This window comes from Jaminaea rosea, assembly GCF_003144245.1.
Source record: "Jaminaea rosea strain MCA 5214 unplaced genomic scaffold BDZ90scaffold_9, whole genome shotgun sequence".
Taxonomy (NCBI): Eukaryota; Fungi; Basidiomycota; class Exobasidiomycetes; order Microstromatales; genus Jaminaea; species Jaminaea rosea.
This window is the reverse complement of record NW_020289983.1, coordinates 247244-262256: the sequence shown is the minus strand read 5'-3', so window position 1 is coordinate 262256 and position 15013 is coordinate 247244. Positions and strand designations below refer to the sequence as shown.

The 15013-nt window shown below is 59.7% G+C and overlaps 5 protein-coding genes across 5 annotated transcripts; 2 read left to right on the top strand and 3 right to left on the bottom strand.

Moving 5' to 3' along the window:
• Nucleotides 1-46: 46 nt before the first annotated feature.
• On the bottom strand, nt 47-3115 carry BDZ90DRAFT_232886 (hypothetical protein). Its single transcript, XM_025506425.1, has one exon. The coding sequence runs from the start codon at nt 2716-2718 to the stop codon at nt 292-294; it is 2427 nt and encodes an 808-aa protein (XP_025361387.1). The 5' UTR covers nt 2719-3115; the 3' UTR covers nt 47-291.
• An 808-nt stretch (nt 3116-3923) lies between these two features.
• Nucleotides 3924-5116, bottom strand: BDZ90DRAFT_232885 (NAD(P)-binding protein). Its single transcript, XM_025506424.1, has 3 exons — nt 4964-5116; nt 4128-4895; nt 3924-4047 (listed from the first exon to the last, which is right to left on the bottom strand). Exons 1-3 carry the CDS (start codon nt 5043-5045, stop codon nt 3953-3955), a joined length of 945 nt encoding a protein of 314 aa, XP_025361386.1. The 5' UTR covers nt 5046-5116; the 3' UTR covers nt 3924-3952.
• Nucleotides 5117-6447: 1331 nt separating this feature from the next.
• BDZ90DRAFT_213843 (MFS general substrate transporter) lies at nt 6448-7845 on the top strand (the record flags this gene model as incomplete). Its single annotated transcript, XM_025504181.1, has 1 exon — nt 6448-7845. A coding segment is annotated over one exon (1398 nt), but the record flags the coding sequence as incomplete, so codon positions are not given.
• A 125-nt stretch (nt 7846-7970) lies between these two features.
• BDZ90DRAFT_232883 (actin-like ATPase domain-containing protein) lies at nt 7971-9922 on the bottom strand. Its single transcript, XM_025506423.1, has 2 exons — nt 9677-9922; nt 7971-9598 (listed from the first exon to the last, which is right to left on the bottom strand). Exons 1-2 carry the CDS (start codon nt 9907-9909, stop codon nt 8071-8073), a joined length of 1761 nt encoding a protein of 586 aa, XP_025361384.1. The 5' UTR covers nt 9910-9922; the 3' UTR covers nt 7971-8070.
• A 249-nt stretch (nt 9923-10171) lies between these two features.
• On the top strand, nt 10172-14079 carry BDZ90DRAFT_232882 (hypothetical protein). The gene has a single exon (XM_025506422.1). The coding sequence runs from the start codon at nt 10209-10211 to the stop codon at nt 13857-13859; it is 3651 nt and encodes a 1216-aa protein (XP_025361383.1). The 5' UTR covers nt 10172-10208; the 3' UTR covers nt 13860-14079.
• Nucleotides 14080-15013: the final 934 nt, after the last annotated feature.

The window sequence follows — 15013 nt, the reverse complement described above, 5'->3', positions numbered from 1 at the left end:
GCTGTGTGCAGCGAGCGCCAGAATACACTCCAGTGACTTTTGCCACGCCCTGACAAGAGGTCTTCCGGCCGCCAGAGACAAGCGATTTCGCCACTCTCGAACGCGCTGTGCTAAATAGATGGTGATATCATCAACAAGAAGCTGCTGCTACTGCGAAGAGGTGCTGCCTCAAGAAAGGTCAAAGAGAAAAGGCCAGATGGCGGCTATGTACAAGCTATGTACAGCGGATAGGTGAAGAGAGTGGAGTATGCGCTATGTACAGCGACGTGAGAGTAACGGCCTCTGCCGCTTTCACACATCCCTTCCCTTCCCTTTCCACCGAGCCGCCGATGCTGCTCCATCGCCGTTGGTATGCTGCCACTCGCCGCCGGGGGGAGGTACAGCAATCACCGACTCGAGCTGTGCGCCTCCGCCAGTAGCGCCGCTCGTCGCGCCAGTCTGCTGTATCTCGCTGGTTGACGACGAGGAGGGGGCCCAGCGGTAGCCCGGCCTCTTGAGCGGCTCGTCCGGCGTGAGGCTCGATAAGGACGGTAACCCATCCAAGCTGCTGCTCGTGCTCCCACTTCCACTCGCCACAGCACCCCACGGCCTGAGGGAGGAAGCCCAGCTTCGATGCGAGTTCGCACTGGCACTGCGCAGTGGCACGCCATCTTCGTCGATGATATTGCCCCACCTGTGCGCCGTTGCGCTGGGCGCTTTGCCATCCTCGAGGTCGCTGAGGTTCGCCATTGCTGCTGCAGCTTCGTCGCTCCCGCTCTGTTGTTGGCGTTGCTTCCTTCGCTCCCTCGAACGTTCACGCTCGCGCTGCCGTTGCGTTTGTGGAGGCTGCGGAGTCAGGGAGCGAAAAGGGCGGGACGTCTTGCCGAGGAACCCTGAATCGCTAGCGCCTGCATTTGTGCTCGGAGTCGATGCCAGGGAGGAAGAAGTCGAGGGGAGCGTCGACGTCGGTGTAGACGGGACGGCCCCCGAGGCGGCGGAAGCTGCAGCAGCCAGCGCTGACTGCAAAGACGAAGGCGTCGGAAGTCCCCAGCGACGCCCCGTCGGAGTGACAGAAGCGGAGGCGGAGGCAATTCCGCCTTGTGTTTCGAAGTCGCGATCCTCGAAGATGAAGTGAGGTGGGCGCGGCGTGGAGGCGCAGCTACTTCCACTCGCGTCACCGCTACTGCTGCGTGCAAGAAGTGGGAGGGCGATGGCCCCATCGCTGCGAGTCGCACGTCGTCGTTGCTGCTGTGATGAACCCCATCCGCCAAGCCAGCCTCCCAGCCAACCTGCGCTGCCTCGATTTCTCTTCGCGATGGCCTCGGCGCTGGATCTGCTCATGGGCTTCGGCCGTCTACTCGGCGCTATTGTCCCAGCTAGAAGCGTCGCATCACTATCGCTCTCATCTCCACTGCCATCCGGGTCTCGTCGTCCCCCACCAGCAGTCGCAGCCCTCCTCCGTCTTCTTCCCGCCGCCGAGCTCGAGTACGCAACCGACGCAGCTCCTTCGCCGCGTCTGTAGCCCCCGTCCTCCTCCCCCTCTCCACCCTCAAACAAGGTAGCCAACATCTCAGGGCTCCTGCTCGCATTTCCGAACTCTTTTATCCTCTTTACCCGCACAAACTCCTCCTCCGACACGCGCGAGTTCCACAGCATGGCCAGAATCGTAAAGAGGACCAGACTCCCCACAATTGTGGCGACCAAGTCCCGCTTGGAGTCGTTTGGGATCAGTGGCAGGCGTGAGATGTAGGGGCGATGCACTTTTGGCTTGAGCATCGTGAGCGCTATGCCATCGTGATCATTTTTGGAAGCAGAGGCGATCCATTTCCAGACCTGCTTGGAGGAGGATAGGAGCTGGCTGCTCAGCCGAAGTAGGGCAGGTTGGGCAGCTAAGGAGGATGGGTCTGTGCCTGGCGGTGGCGGAGGTGATGGTTGCTGCGACCACTCTTCGGCGAGAGCGACTGCTTCTGCGTCGCTTGACGAAGAATGTGTGGGGTCTTCCGCCTTGAGCGTCCAGCGATCCGAATGTGAGTGGCCAGCCTCGTCGTCCTCGCCACCTGAGGCAGAGGAGGGTGGGGACGCTTGCGTATCGTCGCGGAAGCCTCCATGGTCGCTACTCTTCGCGGCCCCGGTCTTTCGCGTCGACTTCCTCTCTGGCCGACGCTCGCTGGGCATGTTCGGATCAACATTAGGCCGCAGCCCGGCATCGTTCCACGAGCTGCCGGCCTGGGGCATGCCCGACTTGAACGGAACTTTGTGCCGCAGTCCGATGTCTGTCAGGTATGGAAAGGCGTCTGGCGGTGGAATCTGTTGCTGCTCTTTGCCTTTGCCCTTGCTCGGCCCCTGGCCACTACCATTGCCGTTATTGCCGCCGGCTATCGACCCCTTTCCCACCTTGTCTTGCTCCTTCGTGGGTATCAAAGAGTGCGAGGATGAAAAGTAGATGGGATCCGTTGTAGGCTGCGCTGGTGGCCTCTTGCCTCCCAGCGCATGGGCAGGAGGCGGGAAGTGGGAGTCGCGCCGCCGCGGTGAAAAGGGAATCGCAGCGAGAGACGACGTTGAAGGGCGATGGGTATTGTACCGCAGATCCGTGGCATCCACGCCGCTTGTCGAGAGGGCGAGAGCGATGAGAGCGATGACGACCGCTCGTGAGCGCCTCGATCGACGCCGTGGTGCTGAAGGCGAGGGCGCGGCAGGCATGTAGCCGCTACTGCTCGCTGCACCGTCCGCCGACGCCATGCTGCTGAGACGACGACAGGAGGTGCGAGTGCGATCGGTTCGAATGAGCCTATTGCATGGATGTGTTGTGAGGCAGCAAAGAAGACCTTTGGCAGGCCAGGCCGTGAGAGAAGGTTGCGTTGCGAAGTACTAGAAAATAAAAGGGGCTGAGCCGATCGCGGATCGCTGACAATTGGCCGCAAGTTGATGTTGGCGGCGGAGGCGGCGGCTAGAGCAGCAATGAACTTCAAATGCTCGTTCGGGGCGTCGTCGCCGCTGTTGATGGTGCCTAGAGCGAGAATAGATGAGAAAGAGACAAAGAAGGACAAGCGTGATGGTAATGAGGATGCAGGAGAGAAGAGAAGCAGAGATCCGAGGCGGCTGTGTGCCTGAACCCGGTGGTGGAATTGTCGTCGTCTCGTCTCGTCGACGATCGTCGTTGCTTGAAGCCGCGGATCGGCAGGCGGGTGCGGGCAAGCGGGCGAGGGCGCACGAAAGGCTCACGGGTCTTGCTCGCAGGAGAGTGAGCGGCTGCCGGGCGGACGGGGCTGAGTTGAGAGTAGAAAGTGGATGACTGGGAGAATTGCTTGCCGGAGAGCACACAGACAGAGTAGCCTGCCTGGCCTTCACGTCAGAGCCGTCGGTCGGAGTAGAGGAGGAGCATACAGCCACCACCCGCTTTGCATCGATCACTCAGGTCAGCTACCAGCCTGCCGCCGGGTCACCGTCGACGTCAACAGAGAACAACACGTACGAAGGAGTCTGGCCGTATCAATGCGTGCGTGCGTGCTTCAGTGAGTGAATGTGCACACCGCAATCTCCTCGTATCCACGACGAGGAAAATGAGCTTTCGGAGGATCACGGCGCTTCCATCATGAATTGCTCGCGAGTGGAAAGAAGAAAACGGGTCGGGCATCCGGGCTCGCCTAGGCTAGGAGGAAGACAGCTCTGGTTCGCAGAGTAGATGTGACGGGGCGTATGTAGAAGAACCGTGATCACTGGGCGTCGTCGCTCTGCTATTCATGGGCACACGTCCGAGCTAAGATTTGCTCCTTTACGCCGATGCGCCGAGGAGCGCAGAGCAAGGCAAGAAGGCGAATGAGAGGCATAGCGCTTGCACTGCTTCGACAGCGGGACCGGCGAGGACTGCTGCATTGCGCTTTGAGCCGGCGACTGCATCCTCACAACAACGCCATCACGCCAATCACTGATAAGCTACATCGATTTCCTTTTGACAACGGCACGGCAAGAAGCCCTACGACGTAAAGTAGGATCCGCTGTTGACGGGCAGGACACAGCCGGTGATTTGGTTGGACTGACCAGCATCGGCCAGGAAGACGTAGGCCGGGCCTGGCGAGATCGCGGTAGGCGAAAAGGAATGTCAGCAATGGAATGGTCAACGAGATCGTCGTCTTCTCGCGCCTGCTCACCCTGCTCAGCCGGCTGCGAAGGCCGCTGCCATAGCAATGCTGGCTCACCAACAGCCCATCCTTCCATCGACTCCCCTGACCTTGACGCCGGCTGCAGTGGTGTGACTACCGGTCCAGGCGCAACCGCATTGACGCGGACCCCCTTCTTCATGAGCTGCCCAGCCATACTGCGCGTAAAGGTATCGATAGCGCCCTTCGTCGAAGAGTAGTCCACCATCCCCAACGACCCCTTCCTCGCCGTCACCGAGGACGAGTTGATGATGCAGGCCCCGCGGCCCAAGTGAGGGATAGAGTACTTGGTGAGAGCGAACATACCCAGCAAGTTGGAGCGAACAACGCTCTCCGCCTGTGCAAGGTCGACCTGGGAGAAATCCTTGCACTCGATCTGCTTCGAGGCGTTGTTGACCAGAATGTCCAATCGCCCCCACTTTTTCAGGTGCTCGTCCACTACACCCTTTGCTGCCTTCTCATCCATCAGATCAGCAGGGATGCAGTGCATTTCCTTTGATCCCATGGCGTTCTTTGCGCACATCGCAACGATGTCGTCTGCGTCTTTCTGCTCGGCAGGGAGGTAGACGATCGAGACATTGGCGCCCTCTCGAGCGAACATGAGGGCGACCGAACGGCCGATGCCGCTGTCTCCCCCGGTCACGATAGCCGTCTTGCCCTTGAGGCGACCATTACCGGCGTACTCTTCCAGGTACGGCTTGCCGTTCTCGTCCCACTTCTCGAGCTGGGTGTGAGAGGCGAGAGGGTCCATCTTGGCGTCTACGTGAGCGTTGCGGGATGAGGGTGAGCAGGAGGTCGGGGAAAGCGGCTTGAGTGAAGCTACTCACCGAGGCCAGGTAGATTCTGCTCCTGTTTGTTGGGAGCATGGTTGGGATACGCGGTCACGACGTCGTTGTCTTGTCCGGCCATGGCGATTGAGGTGCTTTGCAAGGTGCCAAGGGTGAATGTAGAAGTGGGAGCACAAGAGGCACTAATGGAAAGAAAAGGACGAAGACAACGTGGACTCTGCCGACCAGTCGACAAAGAGGGACATCCTTCTCGCGGCAGATCAAGGTCAGGTGGACGTCATCGTGGCTCCTCCCCGAACTCTGGCAAATGCATCGTGACCTCTCTCTGACGAAATCGGAACTTCTCGTCTGCTGCAAGGGTCCACAGGAAAAGGCGCCTCTTGAATCTTGAGTGACTTGGCTGACTTGACACCGTGGGACCCAGTCGTTGAGACCCTGAACGAATGAGGAGGTGGAGGAGGGGCTGGACCCTGTGCCACGCGATGGGTGGAGCGAGCTCGACATTCTTCCTGTCTTGCTCACAGGTCGGAGAGATCTGAGCGCTACCACTGATAAGGCACTATCTGGATCGCAGATGGTCAATTTGGCCTTACAAAAGGCTCGCGTGCTCTCTCTTTCCCTTTGCTCTCTTTACAGACTCGACGATCTCAATCTGAAGCCCAAGTTCACGCGGACATAAATGAGGGGCGTTGGGAGGGGCAATTCTTTGGGTAGGCAGGTGAGACACTCGTCCAGCAGGACAACGATTGGTCACAGCTTCATGTGCTGCTACTAGCTTCTTGCTATGTTACCGCGCCACTCTGAGCCATCTCGCACCGCTCCTCGCGCCATCGTGAGCCTTGCTCCTCACCGCCAAAGCACCTACCACGACCTAAGTCGGTCGCCGCGTGGCTGCCGCCAAGTAGACTCAGGCGACTTGATCGGAGCGGCGGGAGTCGCGGCGAGTCAAAACGGGCTTTGGGGGCAGAGCCCAAGCGCTCTCTTCAGTCCTCAGATGACCGATCCGCCGGAGCCTGGCGCTGTCAAGCCTTCTCGTGACTCTATTACGCCTAAATCGCCACGTCACGTACGTCACGTACATCGTACATCGGGGGTGAGATCGCTCCTTTGATCACTGCGATGAGATGAGGCGAAAGCGCAAGAACGACGATCAGGGTCCAATGGGACAGCCCGATGTGGCCCCGGAAGCCGATGTGGGAGCGCAGGAAGGAGTCCAACCGGGCGCTGTTACCCCTGCTACTTCGCAACTGCACAGCTTTGCCCCTCTGTCATTGGCCTCATCAGCCAAGACCAAAGTCGCTGGTGGTGGGGGTGGGGGCCCCACCTCCCCTCCATTGTGGGGCCGCAAGCCCACGTCCATCAGCACGCGCACCTACGATGGACCTCGCAGTGTGGGAGATGACAAGCTTGTCACTCCCTCAGCCACAACCACTGACGGGCCGCCCTCCCTTTCACCTCCCACCGGAGGCAGCTTTTCTGGTATACCCTGGTTCACGCCTCTCGTCCCCTTCGCATCCGGTCTCCCAGGTCGCCTGCGCTTGCACCTCTCCTATGCTATCCTGATCATCGCAGCCAGCTCAAACGGATACGATGGTGCGCTCATCTCCTCGCTCCAAGCCCTACCAGCATTCAATGACAACTTGGGCCAGGGCATCTCCTCTGCCTACAAGGGACTCATCATAGCGGGCATAGCGCTCGGAGGGGTAGCCTTCTTCTTCCCCGCCGCCTATCTAGCCGATAGGGCGGGTCGACGATTCACCACCGTACTGGGAGGAACGGTAATGCTGGTAGCAAGTGTAGTCCAAGCCTTTACGCACGGCGCTGCCGCCTTCCTCATCACACGCATCTTCCTAGGCGCTGGTCTGGCATTCACACAAACGAGCGCCGCCCCCCTGTTAAATGAGATTGCCAGCCCACAACATCGCGCCGTGGTTGGGGCGTTCTACAATGCGCTCTACTTCATCGGATCGATCACAGCCGCTTGGGTTACATTTGGGACTCTGGCGAGCTTGAGATTCAACAATTGGGCCTGGAGAGCGCCATGTCTTGTGCAGGCAATTTTTCCCCTGTTGCTGGTAGCAGGTGTGCTGGCGGTCGTGCCTGAGTCGCCGCGCTTCTTGGTCAGCAAGGGAAGGATCGAAGAGGCGAGAAGGGTGCTCGTGCATTTACACGCAGAGCGACACGACGGCTCAGGGATAGGCACTAGTGCAGCGTACGCCGAGGAGGAGCTAGAGGCAATCACCGCCTCCCTGGCTCGGGATCGCTCCAACTTCTCCTACTTCGACTTTCTACGCTCACCGGCCGACCGTTGGAGACTGTGGATCATCGTCTTCGTTGCCCTCATCGTGCAATGGGCTGGCCAAGCTCCAGCCTCGTACTACCTGTCCCCTATCCTAGGCTCGCTCGGCATCACAGACCCTCTCCAGCAGGCGGGACTCAACGGGGGTCTACAGGTGTGGAGCATGATCACCGCCATCACGGGCGCGGCGGTCACAGAGCGTATCGGTCGACGTTCCCTCTGGCTCACGAGCCTAGGGGGCATGCTTGCCTCCGAGGTGGCGTATACGGTCAGCTCCGCCGAATTCCAGCAGGACGGCAGTCATTCCGCTGGGTTGAGCGGGGTGGTGTTTCTCTTCCTCATCTCGGGATTCTACTCCCTCGCCATTACGCCTCTCGCCTTCCTCTACCCAGTGGAAGTGACAACCTATCGTAATCGGGCACAGGGTCTGGCGCTGAACCAGTTCCTCGTCTTTTTGCTCGGAGCCTTCAATCAGTTTGTCAACCCCATTGCCCTGGACGCTATCGGATACAAGTACTACGCCGTCTTCATTGCGCTGCTCGTCGTCTTCATTGGGGTGGTGGTGTTCAGCTTTCCGGAGACGAGGGGGATGGGTGAGTTGGAGGAGATTGAGAGGGTGTTTGAGCAGGGTTGGTCTTTGCGCAACGGGCGCGGCCTGAAGAAGCGGGACCTTGATGCCAGCAAGGAGGCGAGCGGAGAAGCGGCGTCTTCGTAGCAGCGACGGGAGTCACACTTCCTTCACATGTAGCATAGTTTCCTTAGTGATCATAGCATTTTGTCAATAGCAGCATCGCCGCAGCGATTCCCTATCATCTATAGCTCTTCTTCTCTACTCTTCACGATCCGCTCAGGGCTTAGGAAGCTCCAGCTCCTTCTTCCCCTCACCCTCTCCAACAGTAATCCTCACTGCGCCATCCACCTGCGCCACAATCTCGACGCGCACCTTCTCCCCCTTGCTCTTAGCCTCGAACGCAACCTCAGCTATCCTCTTCTTGTCCGCCTTGACAATAGGCGTCCTCTTCTCCTCAGGCTCGTCCTCCTCGTCTTCCTCATCGTCCTCATCGTCCTCGTCGCGCTCACGCTGAACCTGCTCGACCTTGACGTCTGCAGTGCCCTCAGCGAAGGAGAAGAGGGCAGGCCCGGCCTGAGAGGCGGGGAGGGTGTAGACGCGTCGTGCGGGGAGGGCGGTGTGGGCAGGGAGAAGAGTGACGAAGAGCTCGCCGTCCACTGCCGCAGGGCCGGAGTGGCCGTTTGATGCGCCAGAGGCGGGCAGGACGAGTCCCAGTGGCCTGGTGGTAGTGGGAGCCTGAAGGGATTGCACATCCTTAGGCGGGGCGGCAGGGAGGTCAAGGAGGAACTTGCGCTCAGCAGAGTCTTCAGGCGCAGCAGCGATGCATGACGCGTGGACAGCGCATCCCCTCGCGATGACCTGGTCCGAGTCGATTGAGTCGGTCAACTTAGTCGCGCCTCCCTCGGGGAAGAGGTGAAGCAGTGTGTTGGTGAGGCCGGGCAGACGGGCCGATCCACCAGCAAGGACCACCTCGTCTACCTGGCAGGGGTCGAGCTTAGCCTGAGCAAGGGCTTCCTTGACCTTGCCTACAATCGCATTGTATACTGGCGCGGCGAGGAGGTCGAGGCGAATGCGGTTGATGGGTCCAGAGAAGTCAACGCCGTCCGCGAGCGACTCGACGGCGCACTGGGCCGACGATGAAGCGCTGAGTGCGCGCTTGGTGTGCTCGGCCTCGTTGCGCAGCTTAGCCCAAGCACGGGCGTTGCTCTCCTCGACGGGGACCTTGGTCTTCTTTGTGAACTCCTTGGCGAAGTAGGAGACGAGGGCGTCGTCCACCTGCTGACCTCCGAGGCCGGCTTGGGTGACGGAGGAGAGGAGGGTGTAGACGCCTGAGCGAGCCGCGAGGACGGCGACGGTGGTGGAGGACCCGCCTACATCGACGACGGCAAGGTTGCGGTCCAGCTCTGTGCCGGGGGCGTAAGGAGCAGCCTCGATGCCATCCGGGTGGGCGGGGAGAGAGCCTCCCTCACCTGGGGCGGTGAGACCGTAGGCGGTGACAGCGGCAGCAGGGGCGGGGATGACCTGGAGCACGATCAAGCCGGCTTCTGCGGATGCCTCCTTGAGTGCTGCAATCTGCTTCGAGGAGTAAGAGAGGGGCACCGAGAGGACAGCTCCGGCAATGGGGACGCCAGAGAGGAAGTCCTTTGCAGTGAGGAAGAGGGAGCGGATGTAGCGTACGGCTACGTCGTGGGCAGAGAGGGTCTCCTCCTTGCCCTGAATCTCGACCTTGAAGGAAGGAACGCCCTTGTTGTCGATGACGGGGGCAGATGAGCGCTTCATCTCGGAGTCGCTCAAGTCCGAGTAGCTGTGGGTGTGAGCACGAAAGGCCAGAGGTGAGCATACACGCAGCGAGAGGGCGGGTTGGAATGACGCTGTAACTCACGATCGGCCAAGCAAGTTGGCAAACTTGTCAATGACATTCTGAGCATTCCTGACAAGCTGAGGGGTAGCCTGGTTACCGATGTAGACCTGGTCCTGATTGAATGCGATCCTCGTGGCCAGCTGCCTCTCTCCATCCTCGTTGGCAATGACATCAGCGCGGCCATGCTGGTTGATGGCGGCGATGGACGAGAAGGAGTGGCCAAAATTGACTCCGATGACTGCCGACTGTGACATGGCGGCAACGATATGTGATGGTGGTGGTGGTGGTGGTGATGATGAGGAATGGGAAGCTTAACCTGCACGCACCTCACGCCCTCCGCTGCCTGCTTCTTCTCAATTTCCTCGCCTCGAAAGCGCGGGCCCAACTCGACTTCCAAGTTGGCTTTCGCCTGTCCGCTCTGACCCTCCGTTCCGTCGCTGCAGAAAGTTGAATCGAGCCCTCGAGATTTTGTGAGGCTGAGAGAATTGCTGAGGGCTCTTCCCGTCAAGGCACTCTCACTCGCTGCTCATTACCACGCAGCAGCCCTCTCACCATGCCTGGGCCCCAGCCGTCTTCCTCATCGCTGTCCCTATTCTGGGATCTGGCCTCCCCTCAAGAGGAGAAACGCATCGCATCTTCCTCACAATTGGTGTCCACTCTCCTTGGCCAACAGTCGGCCCTCGTGGCCACGACGTCTCGCAGCACGCTCGACGGCGATGACCAGCCGCCAAGTGATGCGGACGCAGCAGACATCGAAGCCTACCTTGATCGATGCTTGGCCTCGGAAGTCAGCTACTCGCTCCGTCGTCTCATCCGCGGCCTGGCTTCGCCGCGCCAACAATCGCGCGTGGGCTTCGCTGTAGCCCTTACTGAGCTCCTTTCTAACCTCACCACCCTCGTACGACCCGGCCATTTCCTGACACTGCTCCGCAAGTACTCGACCCCTTCAGGCAGTATAGACGGATTCGAGCAGCGCAATCTCCTATTCGCTCGCCTCTTCGGCGTCCACTCCCTCGTTCGCTCCGGTCTGCTGCTCAGCCACCCGCAAGCTTCACCACAAGAAGTAGCTGCTGCCGTCGACCTGCTCGTTGAGCTGGGAGAGACAAAGGCATGGATGCGCGAGTCGGCCGCATGGGAGCTCGTAGAAATGCTGCAGGCTGCGCAGGCTGAGGGATCAAGCTCGCGGCTCAAAGATGCGGTCATGAGCTCCCTCGGCGCTTACGCTACAAGCTCTGATATTACGCCAGAGAAGCTCGCCCTCATGCTCCAACTGCCTGGCAGGCAACATCCCAATCTCAAAGCTAGCCACCCTCTCAGCTCAGCCAACCTGCCCGCAGTGGCCAAAATTCTGCGCAATGCTTCCTCCAGCCTCGAGAAGGAAGCAGCAGAGGACGCTGCCACTAAGCAAGATCGCACAGGCGCACACAACCCTCGCGCTCACTTCGTCTGGGACACCATTCTCGCCCTCTACGCCTCTGGCTCGACAAAGGGCGCAGCCCCATTCGGCGACTTCTGGCGTATCGCAGTCGATGACTCCCTCTTTGCAACAAACGCAACACCGGAGCGCAAATCCTGGGGCTTCCAGATCTTTTCCCGCGCCCTCCCCCTCCTCCCTGCTAGTGACAAGCCTTTGCTCCTCTCCCCGAATTTCATGCGTACCTGGATCAACCAGCTCGCCGGAGGAGATCGTTTGCTGCACAAAGCGGCCGTTCAGGCTGCGGAGGTGGTCCAGGCGACTGTGAAGGAGGAGCCCCGCGCAGGCTTCGCCCTCGTCGTGCAATTGCTGGGCAAGCACGGCAACCAGAACTTCGACAAGTTGACCAAGACGAAGACGATCGAGGGCTTGTTGGGGCAGATGGATGGCGAAGGGGTGGATCAGTACGTTCACTACGTTGTGGAGAGTATCTCTTCCTCCCACGAGGATGCGAAGCGTCGTTGGGGCCTGGATCAGCTGCTGAATCTCGTACGCAATACTGCCGTACCGACGAGCGACGCTTGCGTGGAGAGCATCTTGAGCTACCTGGTCGTTGGAGGGCTCTTCGCCTGGAAGAAGCCCCCCGCGAAAGGCCTGTTGGCTTTGCAGCCGAAGCCGGCTTTCAGTGACGAGATCCGCGGGCTTTGCAGGTCACGATGGCTTTCTTGTCTCACAGACCTTATGGACCGCACAACCGCGCTTGGCACCGAAGAGGGCAAGACACGTAGGGTGCAAGGCGTGGACTCTAAAGGGGTCCCGTGGTTGCGAAATGCGTGGAATGGCCTACAGACTATCTCGAAGGACAGCAAGAGTTTCTCTTCGAGCCTCGAAGACGAGACAGTCAAGGAGGCTGTTGCCAATGGCGAAAAGCTGCTGATCAAAGTGCACAAGAGCAAGAAGGAGCGATCAGAGGCCTTCGAGACGTTGGTGATTGCCACGCTCCTCTACATCTACGAGGCAGGGCCGGAGGATGCGAATGACCTGATCACCCAACTTACGGACTGCCATGAGCGTCTAAGCGCTCCTGCGACTGCCGTCGCCAAGAGAAACGACGAGGAGGAGGAAGAGATCTCGGGCATCGAGCTTCTTCTGGACTATCTCGTCGGCCTGCTGGAGCGCCCTTCTGCTTTCCTTCGCGCGGTGACAGAGCACGTCTTTGCAGCTTATGTCCCCGATATGAACAGGGGGAGCGTCGAGCATTTGGTTGATCAGTTGGGCCTGAACGAGGAGCCAGAGGGTGCGGAGGGTGAGGATGATGAGGACGACGAGATGGAGGACCGTGAAGAGGCCGGGGAGACGAGTGAGGCTACTTCGTCCGATTCGGATGATGAGGATGAAGATGACGAGGACGATGACGAGGAAGTAGACGAGGATCTCCGCAACGCTGTCTCAGAAGTGCTCAAAGCCGCCGGCATGGCTGACGAGGACGAGGACGAAGATGCGGCAGACCCGGATGCCGAAGGTGTAGACAAAGACGTCGCTCGTCCCCAGGTCAACGGCGATGACAGCGACAATGAGTCCGTCCCGGACCTCACCGACGACCAAATGATGCAAATCGACGACCAACTCGGCGACATCTTCCGTGCTCGTCTCCAGTCTCGCAAAGAGACCAAGGAAGCCAAGGCGGAAAGCGTCGCGTTCCAGCACAAGGTGCTCGACTTGCTCGCTATATTCGCCAAGCGAAGATCGAGTTCTGCGGAAGTGCTCGTGCTGGCACGGCCGTTGTTCGTCCTTGCCAGCGAGGGTGACGACATTGATCGCTCCTTGGCTACAAAAGCCGGTACGGTGCTGAGGAGCAGCATCTGCAAGGCCAAGGAGATGCCTCAAGTGGACGAGGATGGGCTGGAGGGCGTGCTGGAGGACCTGGAAGCCGTACATGGACTGGCCAGACGGACTACATCCGGCGACCTTGCCTCGCTGGCGAGCGTTGTCAACCTCTATCTCACTCGCATCTGCCTCGGCGAGGCAGGCGACGAACTCAACGCAAAGCTCATCAGACTCTATGAGGAGACGCTCAAGGACTTCCTGACACGCTCTGCCTCGCAACTCAAGCCCTCATTCCTCCTCGATGCGCTGAAGCGCTTCCCACGGCTTGGCTGGCAGCTGCGCTCTGTCCTACTCGAGGGTTGCTCCCTTTCTGCTTCGATCAAGGCCTTCAGACAGCAGCAGGCGTTCCAGATGCTGCTCGCCGTGCTCAACCAGGCGGCTGGAGCTGTGGAGCTGAAGGAGCAGGTCGTCACAAAGGCGATGCCCGAGGTGGCTACTGTCGTCTTCAGCTCAATTGCCTTCGCTACGGCCTCGCACTCTACCTCGAGTGAGGGCGGAGCGAGTGCAGGCAAGGTGAAAGAGCTTCTCAAGTTTGCCCTCCAAGCTGTACGCCTCACTCAGCGTGTCAGCGCTACCACCTCATCCCCGGAGGCTGTCCGCTCGGTCTGGAAGCCGACCAAAATCCGCGACGCTCTCGAGACGATGGGGCAGAGCGAGCAATTCAAGCAGTCAACATCGCTGCAGGGCTTGCTGAAGCAGATGTTGGCACTCGTAGAGGGCGGCAGTGCCAGCAATGGGGCTGCGAAGGGCAAGAAGAACAAGGACCGTCGTAATAGTGTGAGCGAGGCGAACGGAGTCGAGGAAGGGGCGGTCAAGAGCAAGAAGCAGAAGGTGAATGGTGATGCTGCGAAGGCCTTGCAGGGAAAGAAGAAGCAGAAGAAAAAGGGGCAGGCTGCGGCGTAGGTGTGAGGCGGTGATGGCATTTTTGTTCTCTTGCCGCAACTTCAGACGCATTTGCATTTGGTACCCTGCTCTCACTTCGGCCAATAATCGCACTGAGTGAGCTATGAGTGAGTTACTCACGCGACGCCTTTCCTTCATTCACGCCATGTGACTTGGGTGACGATGGAGCTAGTCTCCATTCATAGCTCACTCAATTGATCTTGTGATCACCTCGTGGCGTGTGTGCATGCAGCTTTTCTCTCCCGCCACCCTCGCTCTTTAATCAAAGCTTTCCTTGATCTACTCCTTTCTGCTGCGAGGCCATGCTATGCCATGCGGCTGCTCCCGCTTGCTTGCTCTGCTCGTTCTCGGAGAGGGAGAGGTGTGAGGACGAGTGTGTGTGTCGCGCGGCTGGCGACGGGTGAATCCAGAGTTGAAGCGTCGACGGCAAGCGGCAAGGCGAGGCTGCAAGCAAGGCAAGAGCCGGGGCGAGGCCGAAGGAGAGAAAGAGGGGGCGCTCGCGCTCGCGGCTCTCTGCTCAAAGCCCGCCCGCTTCCTTGCCCGACTGGCTGGCCCCCTCGTCTCCTCGCCAGAACGGACGAACGGACGAACGGACGACGACCGACGACTCGAGTTGAAGCGCCTCCTCAATATCGACGTTGTCCTCACCACGCACGCACGCACGCACGCACGCAAGCCCGCCCTCCCCTTCTTCTTCTCGACCTTCCCTCACTACCAATCGCGAGCTAGCGTCCCTACTCCCCCGCCCTTCCACGTATTCTCCTTCCTCCTCACCACCTCATCCTCCTCTTACAGCGGCCCGGCCTTGAGGCTCGACGACACAACTTCTTCTCCTGTGTCTGCGCCCTGCTCCTTCGCAACCAAGCGCTCAGGAGTCTCATCGTGTTGAGCCAGCAACCGCAAGCAGCATAGAGACCAGCCGCATCTCGCTCGCTCCTCTCCGTCGATAGAAGCGCACTGTACTTGGCGATCGTCGGAACCCATCACTCGTTGCCTGTCGTCGCCCGCGAGAGGCGCCAAAGTCAATCCCGCTCCTCATCAACAGCCTCTCCAACCTCCTGACTGTGGTCTTTGCGCCGAGTCTTTTGCTGACACGGCATTGCAACGACGATCGCAGCCTCGACGTCAAACGCCGCTAGACCTTCCGACGATTA